The sequence below is a fragment of the Anoplolepis gracilipes genome, chromosome 3, assembly GCF_047496725.1.
Source record: "Anoplolepis gracilipes chromosome 3, ASM4749672v1, whole genome shotgun sequence".
NCBI classification, from domain to species: Eukaryota; Metazoa; Arthropoda; class Insecta; order Hymenoptera; family Formicidae; genus Anoplolepis; species Anoplolepis gracilipes.
This window is the reverse complement of record NC_132972.1, coordinates 5,887,626-5,912,215: the sequence shown is the minus strand read 5'-3', so window position 1 is coordinate 5,912,215 and position 24,590 is coordinate 5,887,626. Positions and strand designations below refer to the sequence as shown.

Here is a 24,590-nt window from a genome sequence, read left to right as displayed (position 1 = left end):
AACGCGTGCGTCGATCGTAAGTTCGCACGTGCATATGTATGTTGCCGTGTGTACTCTCGCACGCACACGCAGACGCGTAGAGAGTAAGCGTGAATGTGTCTCGACCGCCTACGCGTACGCACGATTTTTTTTTCGCTCGGTCCGTGACATGTCGTCATGTTTGTCTGAGATAGGATGGAAATTGACGCGTAGCTGCAGGAAACGCGAATAAATTAATTGTTGACATTTTTAATTGAGATACGATTTTTTTTTTTTTTTTTTTTTTTTTTTTTTGTGAATAGATGAAAGAAGGACGTCTGAAAATAAAATCTAAATAAGTTTGCAAGGGAGAATAATTATCAATTTATTTTTCAACTCTGTATTTAATAATTTTTATTATTATTGCTAACTTTCTTAGTTAGATTCGTAAATATAATATGTGGATAATATTTATTATGACTCACAATTAAAATGATAGTTATACGTGTTGCATCTCATAACTCACGCACGGCCTACTGTGTTAATTTGAGCTGTCTTATGGCAGGTTTATCTAAGTTCCTATCTTTTTGCTCGAGCGATTTCTTTAATGTGGATCAGCCTGTGAAATCTAACGCCTTCGACGCTTCGATGGACTTAGGAAACACTCATCCGTTAGTGTATCTGTAATGCAGTCTAGGTTGTAGTGGACCAGAACCGTTTCGCTCATCTCAAGTTCTGACAATGAGAACTAAGAGAATTTCTTTATGGAAGTTGCAGCGTTCGCACGTCTTAACTAACACTAGTAATAAACCTTCTTGTTAATAAATCTCTCATACGCTTGATACTTATACTAGTATACTAGTAGGATCTATATATATTATCTCTAAAATATATAAGAACGTATAATATATTATAAAAAAGTATATTTTTTATTTATTCTACTGTAATTAACTTAATTCTATATACACATAACTATTTATATAGCTTCTTCTCCGTCTTCTTTCGCATAAAATTGTACGAATTTAATATCCGGAGAGAAAATTAGTTCCGTTTATATATTTCATGCAAATTTAATTCATCATTTTCGCGGTACAAATGGCACATTTCATTTTTTAGTGTCTCGTTGGGAATGTCAAAAGACGTAAACGTTTATCAACACGTTTGTTTCTTCGCGACCCAATTCCATTCTTGAATGCCATTTAGGATCGTAATCGGCTTGTTCGTGTAATAAAGGATAATAAAGATATAATAAAGGACATAGCAGAATACATGTCGAGATCATGACATATAACAGTCACTTGAAAGAATGCCGTTTAATGCGCTATATATACGCGATTTATGTAATCCACGAGAAATTCACTCTAGCGTAAAATTCCGCGCCTCTTATCTTTGGCGCTGTCAATGACATCACTGTGTACTCCCACATCGTCTCGATCACCGTGATCCATGAGTGGTCATCTAGAAGAAATCGCGATATATTACATGATATGACTCATGCGTTTCGACATTCTATATCTTTAACAAGTCTCGGATTGCCTTTTGTTTTCATTGACAGATCGAAAGCTTTAACGAAATATGACGCGGAAATAAAAGTACTGATTTTTGTGAAAAGAAGAGAAAAAAGAAAAGAATTTTCTTACAAAGAACCATTGTCGCTCTTTTCTAACAGTGGTGACGTGTCCTGTGCGACAGTTAGTGCGCCTTATGCGGGATTTTAACGCTGAACGGGAGCATTGTGGGCGCGGTCGTGTATTAGAATGAGGTAGCGAGTTGCAGAAGGCAGGCGAAAAAAAAAGGGGAAAGAAAAGAGCAGGAGTGCAAGCGGCGGTTAACTGCCGCTGATAGGCGCCCGGTTATCCGTTCTTGCGGTTCTTGTAACTGCGCTGCCGCTTCGATACATTCCTTTCGTTCGATGGCGAGGATCGCAAATGGAAGATATTTCCTTCCATTTTCCAGCGATCGTTATTTTTCTTCCGCTTCTTTTTACCAGCAGATCGATTAAACAATTTTCTCTCTTCTCGTCTGCGTTCTGCAATTCCCTTACGTTGGACACATTTTGCGCGAGTGATTATTTTCCTGATTTTTATTCGTAATGAGTTCTTCGATTATACACCCGTGATATAAGAACTACTAATTATATTACAGTGTTCGAATACTTGTGGCAGGTAATTCTTCGCATGGAAGAATTTATATATGTCGTAGAAGAATTATACTTACTTACGAATAATATGGATACTTTTATTGACGCGCAAGAACTAAATTGCGTGTATTGAAAAGAAGATAGTCCTAACGCCTTTGGAGAAGACGCTAAGAATGCTGCAGGAAATTAGCGACGTCTCTTTGATGTTTTCCTGTCGTGGAGCGCAATGTATTAATGATTTGAAAAGTTTTTCTTACATCGAGCTCGTGCCGACGAGTAATTCGCGGGGAACGGGATAAGGAGGAATGGGCCGGCTTTTCAAGAAACCTTGTGGAAAACGCTGCTTGAATAGTCGTAAAATGCGGTTAACCGTGCGCTTTTAAACTTCTTTGTGATTAAACTGAACGTTCAAACTTTCCTCAACTTCTTCTACCTAAGTGTTACTTTTATTTTTGAACGATTTGTAAAAAGTAGTAACGACTTGAAGGATTACGACGTGGTCGGAATACACAATCTGCTCATAATATACACGATAAAAAATATTTTGTACTTCTGTTGAAATTTTCTTGTGTAGAAATTTTTCTGTTATTTTAACTTTTCTGCATTGAGTTATTATTCACCGTTTCTGAGAATTAAAACAACACAATTAACAAATAAATCTTACACTAATTCACATTTTTGTATTAATTTTTTACATATTATTTGTGTTATTTGTTTACATATTTGTCTGCTGTTAAATTAACATTAAAATTAGAGTGGATAAATTGGGACACGAGAAATGTGTTAAATTTAACACAAAATTGTTAAATTTAACAAATGTTAAATTTAACAAAATTTTTTACCGTGTAGGGTAAACTCAGGTAAGATGGCCACAATTTTTTAAAATGCAAAAAACATACTTTTATTATTTTGTTATTTTTTAATAATATTTGACATATTATCTTCACTGAAGCTTAAATTACGTAATATTATCGAAATTAAAAGGAAAATATTTAATAGAAATTTTATATTATCAAAATAGTACAACATAAGCATTGGCCATCTTACCCAACTTTTAAGGATGACCATAATAATTATAAAAAAATAGTGAAAACGAAAATAAAAATTATAGGTTATATAACAATTTATATATCTTTATAATATATCTAACGTCGATTACGATAAACTGTAATTTATTCGACGCTATAACAGTTTTTAGTGGATAAATGAAAAACTTTGCAGGTAGTCAAAAGTAAAAATATGATATAAAATTCACAATATCGTTATTTCGAACAATGTATGTACATAAACTACTATGTAAATATCGATTATCTTTGATAATGACTAAAAAAACGCACTATGTAGCGATTATTGAAAAAATTACAGCCTATGGCCATCATATCCCTAGTTTACCCTAAGCCATTATTTCGTTTTCCATTCGTTCGTTCCTACGTTAAAACAAGATTTGATTTTGCCAAGAAGATATTTATTTGAAAATGAATATGCCGCATCACAACATAAACTCCTTCGCACGAAGATGCATTAAAGCAAAGAAAAGGAAGTAGCCAATGCGGCAGCAAATACGGGGGCGAGTTTTGTTCCTAGTTTCTACTCGGAGGAGCCCGGTACATGGGCGGGTAAACATGCGTTCGTACGAGACAGTCTCGTGGGAATCCTCATGCTGAGAATCGTTAGTACTTGAATTAACGGCGGACAGGTAATCATCGTTGTAATTTTGTTGCTCTCACGAGTCGACGCAACGCGCCGTCGCTTCGCTATTACTGACGATTTGGTAAGGTAATGTAACGCGATAATGCGTACTATGATAATATCGTCGCTAACAAGGGTTGCGTTAAATCATTATTCTTGCTACGAATGCGTTATCGGCAACAGCAATCGGCGAGATATCTAAAGTTGTAATTGTCGCGCGCAAAAAAAAAAAAAAAAAAAAAAAAAACAGTATTATAATGTATTGCGGTATCAGATTTTCGCCTTCGATGTTTTGGATAAAATTTATTTTCTCGTTCAAACTGCTTGAATAAATTTTTTTTTTCCATCACGAGAACAGTAAAATTGTATAACAATGGAGATTACGATCGAAAACTTTACTAAAAGCTTTGCGCCCTGTATTTTATTTTTGAAGATACATTTTGTGCTATAACAGATAGTAATTCACGAGGAATACACTGTTATCCATTGATCAATCTCAGGAATAAAGTTATCGTCGACACGGTAGCTGCCTCGCGTGGGAGTGATCGTCTCAAAGAAGTCTGAATCTATCCCTAAAAGTTACTTCCTTTGATTCAGCAATGACTCATTGCAATAATACACTCTCTAATTTTCTGCCCATCCTATTTCTGCCTGATCTTAAATTTAATTTAATGTAAAATCAATGTGGAATAAATTGGGGGAAATTAGTTTTTTTTAAATAATGTATCTATTATTAATGTGACCTTTATTATAATTATATTTATTATTTATTATAATTATGATAGGACATGTTATATATAAATATTTATAAAAAATCCGAAAGGCTACATCATTGTAATAAAACAACAGAACAGAGCTGTCTTAAATTTAGATGACGCAATCTGTTTGTAGCAAATTTACACTTTTTGATTAAAGAAAAGATGGGTAATAGCTTGTAAGCGTGATAACCTCGTTCTTAATTATGCTTAGAAGAGAGATTTTCTTTTGTAATAAGATAACGGAGGGAAATACGAAAAGCAAGATACGAAGGAAGAGGCGGCGAATTAAAGTGGAAAATAAGAGGGAGGCGCCGCATAAACTTTTTATGTTAAATAATTCAATGAAAAAGTGGAAGACATTCATCAATTTTATAAGAAATTATATCTTACATGATTTATGATTATCTTTATCATTTTTAAAACAAATTTATAATATTTTACAATTAACATGTTATACGCGATTAATTGAAAAATACCTAACAATTATTCAGTAAGTTTTAGAAAACTAAATTATTGATACACAATCTTTTTGTAATCAAGTATGAATAAATGATGCAAAGAAAAGTGCATTGCGGAAAAAAAAGAAAAAAAAAATTACACGCATATAGCGAGAGTAGGAAAGGGTATTATGATTCCATGAGAGTATATCACACTTTATAGTGTTTAGCATCAGGGCCAATCGGAGTACATATATGCCGGGGACCCCGATATTATTAAAGCACACTTGAGTTTGGTCCCACGTGGCTCAACCACCGTGACCACGTGGTAGGCAATGGTATAGTAAAATGCCCACGAGATAGGAAAGATGGTGGTTGAATGAGAGACTAAGTCGAAAGAGGAAAGGGGCAGGAGAGTGTGGAGGTCAGGTTGAACCGGAAGCCGCCACCGGAACAGCTTCTGCTTCGTAGGTTCACATGGCCGACGCTCACTCACAGAGGTCATGATAATTTTCTCGTGTCAGTGCAAGTGTGTTCGCATCAGATAAGAAGGTAATTACGCGTCGATGCTTATTGTTTCGTCCATTCTTTCTTTCGAGTGCCAAATTCGCTCACGAAACGTTCGATTCGCCTTATTAGACTTTCACGGGTTATCTTGTTGTACGTAGTTTCGTATATATTTTAATTAAGATTTTAATTAAAATATATACGATATATATTTTAAAATGTTCTTCTTGTAATATTCTAGATAATTGTTGTCATTTGGAGAAATTGTTCTTATTCTGCAAAAAGTAATAAATTAGTTAGTGACATTTTAATAATATTTTTTTTATATATTATTTTTTAAAACACAGTTTACGTTTTAAAGATTATTATGTAAAATGCTTAAATATAAATAAAATAGAAAAATTAAATCCAGAAAAGAAAAGTAACATTCATGCTTAATCTTATATAAAATCTTCAATTCCTTTCTTAACATCTGCGAATGATTCTCTTTCTTGCGATTCACCGATCAAAGGATCGTACGGTCGAGTAGCTATATGAATATGTAAGAGATAGTAATATATAACTATGTAAATGAGTATCAAAAGCGATGTCTGCACGTACGCATTACTATTCCGGGACTTTAATTCGTGACAGAAATTGATCATGAAAATAAATTGGATACGAGTGATTATGTTGAGTGATTATATTGTAAATCTAAATTGACAGCTAACAGTTCGAATTTGATTTTGGTATGTATATGTCATAAATATATTTAAAAAATTAAATATATTTTTATGATATACTGAATACATTTTTTTAATATGTTAAATTAGTATTAAATAACACATACTATATAATTTGTGTTATTATTAATTAAAAATATTGATTAAAATTAAAAATATTAATTAAATTAAAAATATTAGTCTATTATAAGTGACGTAATTATATTAATTTAATTTTACAAGTGACACAATTTGCTGTAAAAATAGCATACTTATTATTAGTTTCTATTTAATATTTTTATGTCTTATAAAATTTTCAATTACTTGTTTAATCTATAAAAGGGCAGATATTCGATAGAGTCAAGTAAAATGCCGATTTGTTCCGACAATTGAACACGATATACAGTGAAGAAAAACATATCCTCTGCCAGATTTATAGATTCTAAAGGTAATGATCTGTAGAAAATTGTTACGCCGAATGGAGATGTCTTTGCTACCGACATCTTAAGATTAATTCAGATAGAAGACTTTGAGACGTTAGATAAAATTCACATATACAAAAAAAAAAAAAATATATCCCAAAGAAATATTTTTCTATCAAAAAGTTTCAATATATATGTTTTCACACGTTTACTAGAATCTATTTTTGAAACGCTTATTCTCCGATTAATTAAACTTTTAAAAATATTTAAATTTTATAGTAGAATATCTCGTTTTCTAAAGTAGGTCGATTAGTTCGTGCAGCAGTAAGAAACTGTTTCGCCGGAACTTTTGGAGTTGTTTTGAAATATGATAAAATTGATATGAATAAAATTAGCTTGAATATGGAGAACGGTTATCTCTCTCGATGGAGCTGTTTAACATTCAGTGAATGTTGATTTAATGCTTCGTGGCATGCCAACAGGTGTACCTATTCGAACGTTTTAAACTTGCCAGAAGGTAATCTTTTATATTAATAAGTAGTTGATGCTGACAGCATATTTTATATTAAGTAGGCATATTCTAATCTAACTAATACTATGGCGAGTTTCTTGATTCGAAGAAACAAATTCGTCAAGAAATACAAAGATCTTATGTATTATTTTTGAATGAAATTTACAATGAAATAAATCAATGATTAATTAATAATGAAATAGATCTTAATAATAATGTTAATTAAATAAGCACAAAACAAAGGTATTTTTAGAATGATCGATAATATAAATGATTTAATGTATTATATAAATTTTAAAAAATTAGAAAAAGTAATAAACACAGTAAAAAAAATTTATTTTATTATTATTTATGAATGATTATGTTTCTGATGTACGGATATGTTTCACTATTTTGTAACTTTCTTATTGTTCTGGCGATAATAATTCTCTTTGAATTCAATGACACAGCTTGACGTAACCTTATTATGCCGATTGATTTGTGCGTAATACAATACTGATTAGCAAATATGAGTAATAGGGCAACTTATATGTGTATGCAGTATACAGGGTGTCCCTAAATGATCGGTAAATATTTTAATGGCAGATTCTTTAAAAACATTTTAAGACGAAAAGTTTAATACAAAAATGTCGAGGCTACAATAATTTTCAAACTGGGAGCGACTATATTTCACGAATGGTAGGGCTGAGAATTCACGTGTTTAGGTACGACAAAATAACAAGTGATAAAAGTTCTTCTATGAATTTATCTAATTTATCTAATTCTTTTATCACTTGTTATTTTAAAGAACCTATCATTAAAATATTTACCGGTCATTTCGGAACACCCTGTATATAGGCATATCTTATATAAACAATACCTAATCGTAAATTATTGCAATTCAGGTATAAGAAATTTTTAAAAGGCTAATAAATTCGAGTTATATTAAATTTGCCTTCCTGTTATTGTAATACTACAAATGAAGCGAAAGTATTATATAATACTACATATCACTCTGACAGTTATTCACAGACTTTTTTAATAATTTTTTCTATTCTTTTTTGAAGGAAAGATTGAATTGTTTTTATTGAAAAATTGCAGCAGCGATAGTATTGATGCTTATCAATAGTAATGCTATAAGTTTACGAGTATAAATTTATGTACCACAATGTAGAGATATAACTTTTCGATAAAAATAATCTCTCGCGATACGTGACTCGATATCGAGGCGCGCACGTGCTCGTGCGCTCGTATACGTCGTGTATGAGTAATATTCGTGGTACCAGCTGTGAGTGAGTATATAGTACTACGATCACGTATCCCGTGATTCAAAATGGCGATGGCAGGTCAACATCCTCCCGCCCTGGAGAACGCGATTTCTCGGAAGGCGCGTTTACAGCCATCGTATGGTGGCGCCGCCGAGCAGATCTTTTTAACGGAAACTGGTTTGTGGATGCTGCGAGACCATGGACCACTCTCCCTCACGTTTCGTTTGACCTCGGTCCCTTCCATGGAAGAACAAAGAACCGCTCACTCGTACTAGCCAGGAAAACTCCTTCGAATATACGTAGTATCCTAAATCTTATGTAAATGATGGAGAATTATGCTTTTAACTAGAGATTGTTTTATGTAAACTTCAGAAAAATAAATTTTTAAATAATATAATTTTAGGAATAAATATCATGCCGAAAATGTAAGTCGGTTAATATTTGCTGTAAGAAAGCAGTAACGATTATATTAATTATAATATAAAAGTGCTAAGACTTGATTAGACAAAGTATACCTGAGAGAGAAATATTTTCGTAAAAAGATAAGTTTTCTTTAGTGAGGTGTGGGAGATATTAATGTTGAGAGTAAATGGACTCCTGGTGATGATAATGGTCTCGTGCGCAGCATGGCTGCCTCCAACAGATCATCTTCCCTCCACGATGGCCGGCGTTGAAATCACCCCAAGTAAATTCGCGGGAACCGCGTACCCAATGGGAATCTTTCCCGCGCTGCCTTTGTCCTTGGACATTTTTTCACGAAAAGCAGAAGCGGGGGTAAAGATCATCCCGATGGAATTACCGAGATGTTTGTTGCCTTTTACAGTTTTTGCTCACTATATGGTGCGCAATAATGTTCTTCGCTATAATACGTAGACAGTGTGTGAGAAAATATATTTTTATGATTTAAAGAAGAAAAGATATCTGTAATTATATATATTATATTTATTTTTTCGTGCTTTATTATCTTCTCTCATACATCACTATTTAATTTCTTTCTCATGTGTAATGTGTTATTTAGCAAAACATAATATTATAATTAATTAGAAACTTTACTTAGGTGTGTGAGATAAGGTTAATACAAAGTTTACAAACGAATATTAATTGCTATACATCTAAATTTGTAAACATTAATTATTGTTAATTTTACAATAGCACGTTTGTTAAAATCGATTTCTTGTTCGATCGAAATCAACCAAGAGTAACCTTTCGATCGATTGATCTGAAAGACAATGAATGTGAACAATCGTCCAATAGGGTATCTGGTTCTCTTACTGTGAAAGAGGAGAACAACAGAGTCCAATAACACGCGCGATAAATTTATTGCACGATAAAATCATGTTTGATTTTTATTCAAACAATTTGGAACGAAAGCTGTATTATGAGTGACAATTAATGCTTGCTAACTGTGTAATCTTTTATTTATTTTCCAAACTTACTTTTATTTATATATTTTATATTTAGTTTACATGTTTACAAGGAAAAGGCGTCTTAATGAAAAGTGATGGTAATCGTTTCTGTTTGAAAAACGATAATGATTCTAATCTGAAAACTTGTTTATTGAGGAAGAGAGCGTCTACATGTAACAAATAAAAGACGCAGCTCCAATATTTATCTCGAGAAAGATTGAGAAGGAATAATATGACATAATTGCATACTTTTTTTTAATATTAAATTTTAATTAATAAAATAATTTTTATTTTTAATTTTTTTTTTAAATTTTTATATAATCTCTTTTCACTGGTCAATGAACATGTTTATTTGTAGTCTCTTGTCGAATCGTATGTTATTATTTATTCTGACATCATAACTATTTCTGGAGCACCTATATGTTTTGAATTGTAAACATGGAAGTGCGCGGGACAATTCGGTGAAGCGCATCGTCGTCGACGATGCAATATACTTTTACTCCAGTTTGGATCGTGAAACCGGTTTTCTCTCTCGTAACAGGCCACGCTGGCCTTCTTTACTACTCATATACAACTCCACTCCGCTCACTCTTCTTACCCTCGGAAAACCGGTTCTCTGTCGTTCCTCCTCTAGCACGTCATCTCTCCTTCTCTCTTTTTCTCCTTCTCTTTCGCTTCTTTCTCTTCCTTCTTTTCCACTTCTTTCTCTCCATCTTACTATTTTTTTTTCAAGTAATATGGCCTCCTGCAGGCCATATTACTATACGAAAACAACGGATTTTCTCCTCTCACTGTGTGGAGACTCACGATTGTGGTTCCTCTCGCACGCGGTTAAAATGCGTGTCAGTGTATTACCTCCATCTAACGAGTACATTAAGCTCGTCCCCTTTATGGCACTTCGATATAAGTCATTTGTGCTTACGGTATTTTTTTTACATTATAAGAATACGCGGCAAAACACTTCATTTTTTAAAGGTAGAAGGACAATCATAGAATGGAATAAACTAGATAATTGAACCGGTATGTGAGAACCGGTTAACATATTTTAAATACATCCCATATTTTTTATAACTTTATGAAATACCACTTGGAATTAGTGTTTTCGCGAAAGTAATTTAATAGAAAAATCTATGTCACATTAATATACAATGAATTCTAGTTGCATGCTCGTGATTGACTAGCTGGAGCGGATATGTACGTTCACCGGGGATTCCGCGTGAACCACGCTCACGTTACGGTCACGCGTTGCAAAACAGTTTTTGCGCAAGTTCCGCTCTTTCACGCGTTCGATTCACACATTTTCTCGATATCGCCTCGTGCTGGCATTAAATCAAACGATGATTCCGCTTTAATCTCGACGTACCGCCACGTGCGTATGTATGTATGTATGCGGCGCGTTGATGATGACGCCGCCGCGCCGCGTGGACCATCGTAACAACGTAGAGAAAACCAGTTTTGCCTCCAGGTTGCCGCTCTCTCCGCCGTCTCTTCGTGGCATTTATTTCTTCTTTTTCTTCCATCTTCGTCGTCTTCTTCTTCACGCGGTGAACGGCGCACGTGCGAGTAGCTTTGGAAGGTGTATGTCCGACTATAACACTTCGTATGAAAGAAGGGATAAACATTGGCGGGTTTCATGAAAGCCCTCGAAAACTGACAAGTAATAGAATTGTAACTTTGGTTCACGTCACTTTTTTTTTTAATTTCTTTGAAAATCTACTATAATCTTATATATGGCCTGCAAGTATTGCTAGAAAATAAATAAAGCAGAAGAATGTGAATTTTTTTTACAATTTATAATTGACTTATGTAGCAAGAGTTTTTCACTACTTTAATATTTATGTTTGCAAATCGATTCATATATTGCGGTTGTATTTAATTCCTAGTCTCGTCTTTTAGACTTAAATCTGCAATCAGGGCGTGTGATGGAAATGCTCGGTAAATACTTGTCGGCTTGATAATAATCAATGGTTTTTGTCGTTTTTCTCAGTGATAATTATGTCGATTACCTTCTCGTCGTCGAAAGGAATTCGCTTACTAAATCTTGTAAAAGCGATCCACCTGCAGGTGCACGTATGTGATTGCACTTTCTTCTTACCTACAATTTGATATCAATGTGTTTATGTACTCTTTTACCTCTCTCTTATTTCGCAGTAGTTGTAGCACGTGCGCATTATTTCACGATACAATGAAATATCGACATAGTCGATGCACGTGACTCTTGAACTGTCAGAATATCTTTTCAATCGTAATATTAATTGTCATGTTTATTTAATTATCAATTTTTAATACAGAATTAATACAGAATTTAATTTTAATAAATTATATGAAAAGGTTATTTAACAACAATTGTTTAAAAAAAAAAATGAATAATTGAATGAAATTTATACGAATAATAAAGAATATATATAAACATATAGGACAACAAAGAAATGAAAAAAATTCTGAATATAAGAAATATTTAGGCAATGAATGAATAAATGTATAAGTTTCTAAAAAAACTTGATGGAATAATTTTGAGAAGATTATGTCGAAACTTATTTACAGTGAGAGAACATATCGGATGCTAGCGGTATAACTTTTCAGGTTATCTTGTGGGAAGTGTCCGTGCATTCATTTGACTAACAACTTTCCGGAAACAGCGAAACCAGGCGAGCTATGCAATTTCGAGTCTACAGTTATAGTAAACATCGTGTATATGTATTTTGCAAGGTTCTGGTTCGTCTAGTCTATTTTGTAATATTCATGTTTTCTCATTAAGTATCAAGAATCATATCAATTCTAGTAATGCGATCTGTATTTTGCTACAAAAGAATTATAGTTTTCCAAAGAGAGAGAGAGAGAGAGAGAGAGAGAGAAAGAAATTTTATACATTTCTTATTAATTATTATTTTTTGTTTCAATATAACGAAACAAATTTATTCTTGATATATCACGGCACTCATATGTTGAGATTTCATAATTAGATAATTATATCATTTTATATTTCAAAGGCTTATGATGCTGAGCTGTATCTGAACTGATAAGATTATACACTCTTAGGTTGCCATTCGTAGAATACAAATATGATGATACATGTTGATTATACATATATTATCTTTACTGTGATTTTCGGGCTATCTATTTTTTTCGCTTCATCCTTGAACAAATAATTTGAACGCTTATCCTGCAGTGTTAAAGTATTTTAATATAATTCTGCAAATAAATTTTATAAGAAAATTTTATAAGAAAATATTTTTTTATACAGGTTTTTGAATATTTTAAAATATAACGTACACTTGCGATACTTGAAGCCTTACTCTTATTTTGTCATCTTATACGCGACGAAGAAATAGCATCAATCGTTTCAATCGTGATGTTTGGATTGGTTTTTTATAATCTAGATTCTCTTGGATGACCGTAACGAAATGATTGTGGAACGAACGCAAAGCGTTCACGGAGATAACTCCTGCAGCATCTTCAATGAGGTTGCATAAATCATGGGAGATGAGTACCGCCGCGCTGCGCTGGCATTCGCGATGTACGTGAAATCTTTTCCTTTCACCTCGTCATTCGATCATGAAGACCGAGAATGCGTGGCTCCTCTGCTCCGAGGTTGACATTTATTCGCTACTCTGTAACCCGAAGACACCTGTAGCTCGCCTTGATAATTCGAATCGATCATATTCGAGAAATTCAGACAAATATTCTTTATCATTATTCATTTGTAATAAAAACAATAACTGAGTATAATTTCATAAAATATTGACGCTTTATAGACTAATATAAGCAAATGATAACAATTAGTTGTTGAATTAAATTAATTATTAAATAATTAGTTTGCCATTGCTTGAATTAGCTTTATATAACATTTTTAATAAGTGATGACTTATTCATTTATATGGTTTATTAATTATTCTCATGAAAATTTATAATAATTGTGGTAATTATTTTTTCTGGCTTGTCACGCCTTGAGAATTAAACAGATTAAAAAGTCTCGTGGTCGCCGACTTTTTATCGTAATCCAATGATAAGCGGGCGACTTAAGATCCTTCTAAAGTCTCTCTCTCTCTCTCTCTCTCTTCTCTTTCTCTCAAGTTGCGCACTCGAAACTAAACACCCGGATGCAACTGGAGTCTGTCGGGGTATCATCTCGAATGTAAATACTTCTCACATGTGGGGTTAAAAGCGGGTCGTCTGCTACGAAGTCACACATCGCTGAATACGAATGGATCGGATCGTTTCCTCGATCGGCGCACCTGAGGCTCCGCTCGATCCATTCCGGCTCAGCAGTTTGGACAACTTACCGACCTCAGGTTGTTCAAAATGCAGCAGGTAGCTGGGGCTATCCTTCGCGTCCGAATATCTTTATACCTGTTCCTTTGTACCTATTTTATAGCCTCCCTTTTTATGTTCCTAGGTCGTACGATTGAATTAAACAGAACTTTCGTTACACCTGCGGGATCCTACCCTAACACGTTTTCTCAAAATTTTAACAAAAAAAACGTTTTTCCATTCAAAATTTAAAAATCTTAATATTACATTTAAATGTTAAGATTTTAATAAAACTTTGTATTATTTTATTGCGTCGAAGGAAACATTCTGTTAATTAACGGCGATACTTTATTAGTTACCACCTGCATTGTAGAATGATACTACGAGAAAGCAGATGCACTTATGAAATCTTATAAGATATGGATCTTGAACAGCGGTTGGATTATTTTTAATTTTATAATAATTGGGTTTCAATGAAAACATGTATTAATTATGTAAGAGATTTAAATATTAAATTTCTCAACTTAACATTTTGAATTGATTATCAGTGATAAATAGAATTTATTCAATCGTTTTATAGATAGACTGACAGCTCTTTTTCGCGCCTTTACGCCCACGTGAACATTTTTCCGGTGGGAAATTAACGTTCAGTTGTGTTTCATGCTTTGTCTCGAACAATAGAGTCTTATGCGATACGCTTGCCGATGCAAAGCGCGATGATTTGAGAACGTCTTCAAGTAATGAATCGCTGACATTTTAGAGATGATTTACTAATGCTCTTTCTTTGAACTGACCTCTTTGTCTGCAATGCGGAACATGATAATTCTATATTTTTAATAAATAAAAAATATATCTTTATATTGCGTGCAGGAAAAATGTATATTTTATTCATTTATAAATTATTTATATTTATAAAAATAAGCTCGAGAGATTTGTATCTCCGAGTCATAAAAATTGCTTTTTTATTGTTTTACATAAAACAATAAAAAATATAAATAAACGTTTTTTCTTAAAACTTAAAAAATAAAAGTTTAACAATAGCTAGAAACGCAGATGTTTTCTTAGAAAATATGTGTTTGTCATCATCAAGGATTTACAACAGTAGAGCACCATTTGTTTCTTTACTGTGTGCCTTGTTTTTCCATGAAGAAAGTTCATTGTTGTCGCGTCACACAAACCGAGTCTGGAAAATTTCAAATGTCTCTGGCGTCTCTTTTGTGCTTAAGAGGGTTTTAAATTGATTCTAAAACAAACCAAGGCTGAAAACTAATACTTTGAGTACTGGACCTATTGGTTTTTCTTTCTTTTAATTTTTCAAATCGAGCACCTTGCAATAAATTTACTTGGACTTTAAATAAATCAATCAATGTCGTTTATACGACCAATTTGGATAAATCGTTTCAAGTTTGATCATAATCAATTCTATTTATTCGGCACGCAATTAATGATTATGGCGTAAATATAGTGCGATTCGACTAGTAAATTTCATTTTTTTATTACCATTTATCATTGATAAAAAGATATATTTTCACGCGAGACGCTAATCATACATTTATTATGCTTGATTATCATTCTTCACATGTGACAATTTAAAGTATCTTTTTGTACAATGCAGTTACGCTATCATGGGCCAATATGCACTCTGTTGCAATAACTGGTATCGTAATAACTCCCCGCCTTTCTCGCCATTGTAGGCACTCGTATTGTATAGGAACTCGAAAAAATTTGCACGTATTGATCACTATTGAAGGTATTGGCCATATGTAAGCGCATTTTATTTGTAAAAAGAGATCTTTGTGTTGTGTACTCTACCATTTTGTAACGGCGCAGGGCTCCTCTGCCGACAGCTGCTTTTGCAGCATTGCGCAGCTAAAAGGTAGTATTTTATTGACAAATATTGTGATTACGCTTCGATAATTATATAAATAATAAATGCCGTATTTGAATTCCTTATTTTAATTACCGCGGATTATGATCATAACAAAATATATATAATTTTAGAATTCTCTCTTTCGTAAAGATCTCTCGTAAGATTAGATGGATTAAATCTAACAATAAGCTGTCCGGTACGGTTTAAATAATGATTTAAGAAGATATATTTTGATATACCTATTGTATTAGAAAATAAATAAATTTCTACTTATTTTATTAATCAGATTTAACAAATCTGACGTATATTTGACATTTCATACTATTACTCAAAAAAATATATATTTAGAGAGACAGAAAAAGAGAGAAATGTTACAAAACTATTTTTACTTCTCTCTCTCTCTCTCTCTCTCTCTCTCTCTCTCTCTCTCTCTCTCTCTCAATATATTTTTTGGGGGTGGAATATATCAGATTTATTAGATTAATAAAATAGTTAGAACTTTATTTTTTAAAATATTAGAAAATCCATCATACACAGAACGAGTTAAAGATCCAATCCACCTAACCCTGAGGAGAAAGAGAGAGTTCCCAAATTATATATGCTCGTTCATTCTTTCCCGAATCAAATTGCGTAACGATCTCTCGTAGCAGCGTAGCGTAACGTAAAACGTTGTCAGTCCCATGATTCCCTCTCCTATTCCGTCTCATTTGCCATATCCCCGCTCTTTACAACTTCGTCTTCGTCCCTTGTCCCTCACACCGACGCTTTTTCGCGGCGTTCTACGTTCGCTGATCCCCTTTCCGCTCCACCGAAAACCTGGTCGCCCTTCTCTGACGCCGCTTATCTTCTCTTCTCTCTCCAATCTCCCCTCACTATAAACCGAGACTGGTCCCAGGCCTCTCACCCACGCCAGCGTCTCGTAGTAAAAATGGCCGATGCTTACATAGACTATAGTAAACATATTAGGATCGGATTTACGTAGCATTGTTTCTAGATAAATTGTGCTAAAAGATAACATTTATATCTTTTTCTTATGATTTTTTAATTATTTATTAATTATTTGCGCTTTTATTATCTAGTTATCCGTATATTATATTAATATATGTAAATTTATTACGATATTATATATATCAATGCTAAATACGTTTACAATGATATATATTTCTATGATTTTATTATTATTATTCTGTGATTTATTATAATTTATTATATATATTTTTGGAGATATATATGAGAAGGATTAAAAGTTTATATTAATGTTAGAATCTATTTACTTTGATATTGTTTATATATTTAAAAAAAAATAATTTCTTAAAAAGCAATTAATACTTATATTTTAATGAATAAATTAAAATTTACACATGCACAGAGTGTGCATTTATCAAGGAAATTGAAATTAAATTGGAACTTTCGTTTGTAGAGATTTATACGCAAGTTTATCTCTCGATACATGTTTACGGAAGAGATGCGTCCCTGTAAGACCCCGAACATCGTACTACAGCGTACTATACATCGTACTATAAGCTCGTAGTATAATACGTGCGTACTATAGTATGCGAGCTATAATGGGCCCACGACCGCGTTCGCCGGTCCTCGTCCGTTTTCATACCTGCCCGCAGGAGTCCCGCGTAGCGCTGCCATCGTTGAACTCTCCCGGGCCCGTCTGACACAAGCATTGTTGCATCGACGCCAGAGAGTACCTTGCGCGACCGCATCGCGTTCTGCGTTTCCTTTGGTCACTTTGGAGTACAGTGCGTAATGTACAGTGCAAATTACGATCGATACGTTTATCGATGATTCCTGAATGTTCGTTGCGGATTTTTGTGACAAAATAACCCGGTGTGACGGATCGTTCTTTCGCAAATTGGAGTAAGCGGACCAGTAGCGATGAAGGATCAGAGACCACGGAGACAGGCTCTCTTCCAGATTGCCAAGGTTCGATCCTGCATTTATTTTTTCTGCTTTGTTGTTTGATTTATAGAAATTCTCTTGTTTTTCACCAATGTTAAACTGGTGAACGTCATTGTAAGTTGCGGTTCAATATCGCACCATATAATACCGTATACCGTTATACCCATCTTACCTGTTGATTCTTATCCATGGCGTATAAATCATCTCACGGTTATTACATCGATATTCTCGCATTACATAGAAGAATAAAAATTGGCATTATTATAATTATTAATATTATGTATGTTTTTTTTTTCGGTACAAAGAAATTGATATGTTGATAATGTATATATTATTGTGTTGACAGTTAAAGCGATAATAGCGATCTATAATGTCAAATTGATTTTCAACATGATATTGGATCGCCGATTGGATTATTATTATGAAAAATAAATGAAATTTAAAACACACTTATAAAATATTTTATAATAAACAACGGTAAAAATATTATCATCTAATTTAGACGCTACTTCAAAAGATGCCGTAAAACTATTTGATTTAATCAAATATAATAAGTTAAAAAAATTACCCGCAATATATATTTAATACAAATATTATTTTACAATTTCTTGGATATTTATTTTGCAATTGAAAATGTTTTGCAAAATATGATACGAATATTTATACATTTTTCTATTGTAAAGAGGTTTAAGGTCAATCTAAGGAGCATGGCAAACTAGATACTTGTTTACGTAATTATCCGATAATAACATTGCAGCATTTCCCGTTTGTTGTATTGCATGTGCAACGAGCTTTTTTTCTACTATCGATTAACCAGATCTAGCGCGAACCGTGTGATTTTACATGCGCGGCAAAGTGTGACGCTGGTCTTTCATTGGTAAAACACAGAATAATTTCATATTTGATCTATCGATGAAGTCGACGCGTCATAGATTAGCCGATCGTAAGGAAAGTTTTGGGTGCGGCTTTCCAATCATTGTGTAGTCATTTGAGGTCAGACATTTGCGGTTGCTGAAAACGCGGCAAAGCGATATCCGTATAGCGGTTTGTTCTTTCATTAGGATCGTTGTGTAAGATTTTGAGACTAAATTATCGAAGCGCCAATCAAGATGGACAGTATTGCAATAAAGAAGGCTTGCATTTTTTTTATCACTACATTTGCAGTTGTAGCTCATATGAGCTTCGCAATATGATAGTACCATGGAAAATATCTCGCACGATCGTCACGCAGCAGTAACTAGGTATTTGGAGCGCTTTGAAATTCTCATCAGACACAATTCATACGTTCTTGAATTTTTTTCTTAATGCGGTCGGGTGAACAGTAAATTATGCGAAGATTGGTGACGCATATTTTAATCATGTATGTTTTAATGACGTTTTAATTATGTATAATTATTACTTTATAATTAATTGTCAACAGTTTATTGCTTTTGTTTTTTTTTTTTTTACATTGATTTAATTGATATTGTCAAAAATTTTCATTTTCTTTTACATTTTTTTCCTTGTATTATACAATTATAAATTATTGATTATGCGATATGCTCGATAAACAATTGTCGGATTAATAAGTATTAACAACCGTTATCGCCAAGCCTTTCGCAGGCTTTTTCGCTAATTGGTTCGTGCGTCGAGTAGAAAACCAATTAACAGGTATTGAAGCATGTTTGAGATGAGTGTACTATTATAACTTTGCGGCAAAGTTCCAGGAAAGAAGAAGCATAATCATTTCTGGTACAAGTAGGAAAATAAGCAAATAGTATGCGCGTATATTAATTTGCTTAATAATTAATTAAAAGTACATACATAATTTACTTAATAATTAATATAAAAGTACACGTATAAAAGTACATATAATATGATAATCTTATGTATAAAATAAATGATTTAAGTACAATCAAAATATAAATATAAATATAAATATAAAAGAAATGTAAGCTATAAAATCGATGATTATAAATTTTATTAATATTGATAAAACTTAAAATTTTTATTGATAAAACTACTATTATAAATATTATATTGCTTTTAATGACGCACTTTATTCTTATGAAGATTCTATTCAGACTTGGCACTATATTTTTTTAACAGATCTCTTATTCTTTTAATCAGATTCTATCAATATATGTCCATTCAACAAAAATATTTTCTACAGATGTATTTGTTTTAACACTGATGAGATAGTAAAATAAGAATTTTAATTTTTTAATTTTTTTATCGCATTATATATATTATTATTATTATATTTTTATTATTATATTAATATTATATTTTAAAAAGTTAAAGTTAAATTATAATAAAGTTTGTTCTCTTACACATATAGCGCGCAATTATAGTACGTATTTTATTTGATGTAATATTTATTTCATATTTATACTTTTGCTATTTATTTAAAAATTAAACTATATATGTATAAAATACACTATATATAAAACATATTATAAAATACACTACAAAATATATTATTATAAATATTAAATTAATAAAACTTATTTAAAGCACTTTTTTTACACAAAAGGCACAGATTTGATGTTCTCAGAGATGTCGAATATTATTTCACATTATGACGCAGGAAAAGGGAAGTTATGTTCCGCTATGCGGCAGGACATGGGTACGGAAATCGTGATTTACTTTCCCCTGGTATAATAATGCGCTCATGATACACTGGGCTACTGTCGCATATGTGTAGATCGATGCCATATAGAGGGTCCCGACACATTTACATACATATTCGTTTGTGTTACGTGTGCACCCACGTGTTGCCTTTTTTGTCTCGACGCCGTATATGCTAATGCAAAGGATACGATAAATTCATTCAGAACCGATGCAGAATTTAGTCATGTACATATTTAACACACAACTAATAGTGTATAATTTGACAAAGGAAATCGTATATTAATTTATACATATGTAATTGTTAAATTGTGTCAAATTACAGATATATTTATTGGATTTAGACTTTGAAATCTTTTGAGAACGTAATAAATATTAGACAACTAAATATAAAATTTCGGGAAGAGAGAAATATAATTTTATTTAACAGACATGAAATATTTATTTTTGCTAGATATTTTTTGAAAAATTTTTGAGTATTTTTATTTGCTCAATGTAATTGTGTGAAAAGAATATCATGAGATTTTCTGATTTCATTTCAGGTTTTGTGGCATCTTGACATTTTTCGACGGAGTTTCAGAGAACTTTCCGGACATGCTTGCATGCGAGAATCTTGCATCTTTTGTGCACTCAAGGTAAGCGAATAAAAAAATTGCAAAAGAAACTAATTCTTTTAATATAATTTTATTATCTATATCTAATTTACATATCTTTTATATATAATTTAATCAATTTTAGAGAACAGTGAGACAAAAGTACACAAATAGAAAAGTTGCTTGTAGAACTTGTAAAGCTAAATATTCATTAACCGCTTCTCCCTTTGTCTTTTTTTTAATTCTAACTTTTAGTTACAACGTACAATGAAATTGATTACAGCAGTTGCGCTTGTAACGACAAATGTCCTAAGCTGTGGTTTTTATAATGCGCTACCTTGACACTTTTACGTATCGATGAGTTCTTGTAGCTTCGCATTCTAACAAAGTGAAACAGAACCTTGAATAATTTTCGCACAAAGAAGAAACTGTGAATACTTTTTCCGGAGAAGTTTTATGCTGTATGAAACTCAACGAGAAAATCATCTGGAAATAATCCCATAGCAACAGTAAAAAATGAGTGTGATAAAATATCTTGATGTTTTGCTCGTGAGGAAAAGGCAAAGCTAATTATTTTCTATTCAACGCGCAAGCTATTCTCTTCGCACTGAAATATTTACAATGAATCTGCAAACGAATAATTTACTCTAACAATATTTATGACAATAAAGTTAACTACATTAATCTGTTTATTGTTTGTTATAACTTGTTTTAATAATTTTGTTGCATCAACTTTTTTATTAATTTTGTTGCATCAATTTTTTTACTAATTTTATTGTTCAACTTTTATATAAACAAGTTTGAATTTATATTTAATATAATAAGTGTAAGAAATATTATTAACAAATTTTGCGATAACAGTACAATAGACATTACTAATATTTTTCAATACACAAATGTCTGTATGCAATTCAGCCGATATATAGAAAAATGCTTAAATGGAAGACATTAATGACGCTAATTGTATATTTCTAATATAATATGGATTTAATTGCTTTTTTTTATTTAGTTGCGGATCGAAAATAGAAGCTTTAATTTTATTTGTATCATTTTCTCTGTCACGTTCTATACGATCACGTCAAGATATGGCTAACCATTGTAACGGGATCTATGCTTTACGGATTTTTTGCCAATGGTGTTCTCTTCGTTTTCGTTCGTGATTGGATAACCGCGCGTCGGCCATCATGATAGACGTTGCATACTTTTCGTAGAAGATTAGGTATTTTGTCCCACCACAGGAGAAGGAGCGATCTACGAACTATGTAGATAGTATTCGGTAACGTCGCATATTCGCGGCTATACTCGAGAAGTAGGTGGAAATCCAAGTTGCCCACCGATCTTCTCACGAGGTTAATTAGCAATCTTGAGAGTTAATTGCTCGAGGCGTAGGATACCGGGCACGATTCGCAAGAACAATCACCGGTCGGAATACACCTCATGTTACCAGATTCGTCTTTCAAGCGGTGCAATTTCGCCGAAAATTACTGCAATTCAAAACTAACATTAAAGCTCATTTTCTCGCTCATTCATAGCACTTGACAACTTCGACATAAACGTTGTGCAATTTACGATAACTCGTGTGATGTGTAAATAATAAATAATCTTTTCATGAGAGTATTATTTTGTTCTAACTAAACTTTGCATTGAATGTAAATGCCATTTATTATTATTTGTCACTGAATTATTTACTTGCGTTATAATATAACATTTTAATTTGGAATACAATTATATATGTATATTTAGGACATAGAAAGAATTTTTATTATTTGAGATAGCTTTTAGTATTTGAGATTTGTCGAGTGAGCTTATTATCTTTGTATCCGGGCATTCCAAGGGCTTTTACACAGGTAACTTTTAGGATACGACCTTGGTATATCTTACATACGATAGCTCAAACCCTACTCACTAGACTGACTAATAATTATTACTTTTGTGGCTTTATCTGTCACACGGTTATCGTCACGAAAAGATTTCAAGGTACCATGTTGAACACTTTTGAAATATCGCTGGTTGTTTTCAAAAAGCATTAGACAATCTTATCTTATTAGACAATTTTATCTTATTAGAGTATCATTTTCCAGATAATTTTCTGCGACGCGTGTAGGAGATAGTTTGTAAATAAACATGTTTACCAAGATCTTAAAGTTAATGACAAAACAAAAATAAGTCTGAAATTAAAATCTCCAATATTTTAATTATTTTTGTATTAAATAAAATTATATAGACAAGGAAGATTTTTTAATAAAAAGATTACCTTCTTACATACTCGCGAAGGTCAATATCTATATTCAACAAGGAATTTAACCCTAATGGAATGCCTGAGATGATTCATCATGAACGCATTTTGGGGAAGGGAGTGAATTCTTTGATGTTACGAGATTCCTTAGCTATGATCCTTCCCCTTGCGTATTAATTTTTGAACAATACGCGTATTATAAATTTTCCAAGAAAATTTTGCTACTTTTGTTAATTACGTTTGTTTTCATCTTAATTTATATAAATATCCTTAACTTTTTCTTATCAGTGGCCGATCCAAGTTGCCTTAGTTAACTCAGGAAAAGAATTTCTAATGTTGCGCAAACAATGTAATTTAGCTCCATGATTATTTATGCGACGACATTTCTCCGTAAAAGTATTTCCTGTCTACAATTTCTAAAGAGCCGGAAAATGTTCGAAATTTATACAATTCTTGCGTTATGAAATTTAATTTCGATGCAGCTGTGTGATATGAACCGTACAGTGCTCCTAATAGTACAGATCATATCGGCAGTGGTTGCGAGCATAATTTTTACACTTTTGCATGTTTCGTGTTCTGAATACAGTTAGTTAGATGGTAATGATAAATGATGACTGTGTATACATAAATTTAAGAACCACCGCGTCAATCAAGATCATTCGTTAAACAACAAACCGATGTAATCAACGTAATTTCCTATTCGATGCTGTGTGAAATCAAGTCATAATATTTAAATAAAGTGCAAATTATTACTTTCAAGTAATATAATAAATCTTGTTAAAGACGCAATCTGTAACCTTTTTTTCGCGATAAATATCGCGATAATTTGTCGCAAAAACACATGTGGTACAGATTACTTTAATTACAGACATTCGAGATAATTTCCCGCTATTATAGAATCATTTACGGTCCAATTACGGACGCCAATAATTTCTTTGAATTCTTGTGTTTTGGAATCTTCTGCAGCGACTTAAACTACTTTTTCTCAACTTTCATTTAATGTTATGTTTTATATTTAATAATATATATTTTTTTTATTTTGCTTCTTATTATCTAAATTAATAAGATCAAGACACTTTCTCAAAGAAATTATTGAGGAAATTTAATTTGAATTTTACTGTGAATCTTTTTACACAGCAACACATCGAAAGCGCAGGCGGGTTACCGTTACCATTTAAATATTCATTCAAAGTCGAGCACTTTACAAGTGAACTTACATAAATCTGCATCCTGTCTCGCAAACTAAGAAGGAAATGTTCTAAGCCTACGTAAATGGCTACTTCTCTTACGCGTCAAGTGCCTACGCTTCTTGATTAAATAATACCGTCAAGATTTAACCGACA

At 32.5% G+C, this 24,590-nt stretch overlaps 1 protein-coding gene across 2 annotated transcripts in view; it reads left to right on the top strand.

Moving 5' to 3' along the window:
• Ec (ubiquitin specific peptidase echinus) overlaps window positions 1-24,590 on the top strand; it is a 68,084-nt gene that overhangs the window by 27,714 nt on the left and 15,780 nt on the right. Inside the window, exons 1-2 of one of the 2 annotated variants that reach the window (XM_072887872.1) lie at window positions 17,429-17,832; window positions 20,961-21,053. In XM_072887872.1, coding sequence (XP_072743973.1) covers window positions 17,785-17,832; window positions 20,961-21,053 — 141 coding nt within the window. In that variant the 5' untranslated portion in view covers window positions 17,429-17,784. Of the gene's footprint in view, window positions 1-17,428; window positions 17,833-20,960; window positions 21,054-24,590 lie in introns of those variants that run through there. The other variant, XM_072887870.1, reaches the window with a different exon arrangement.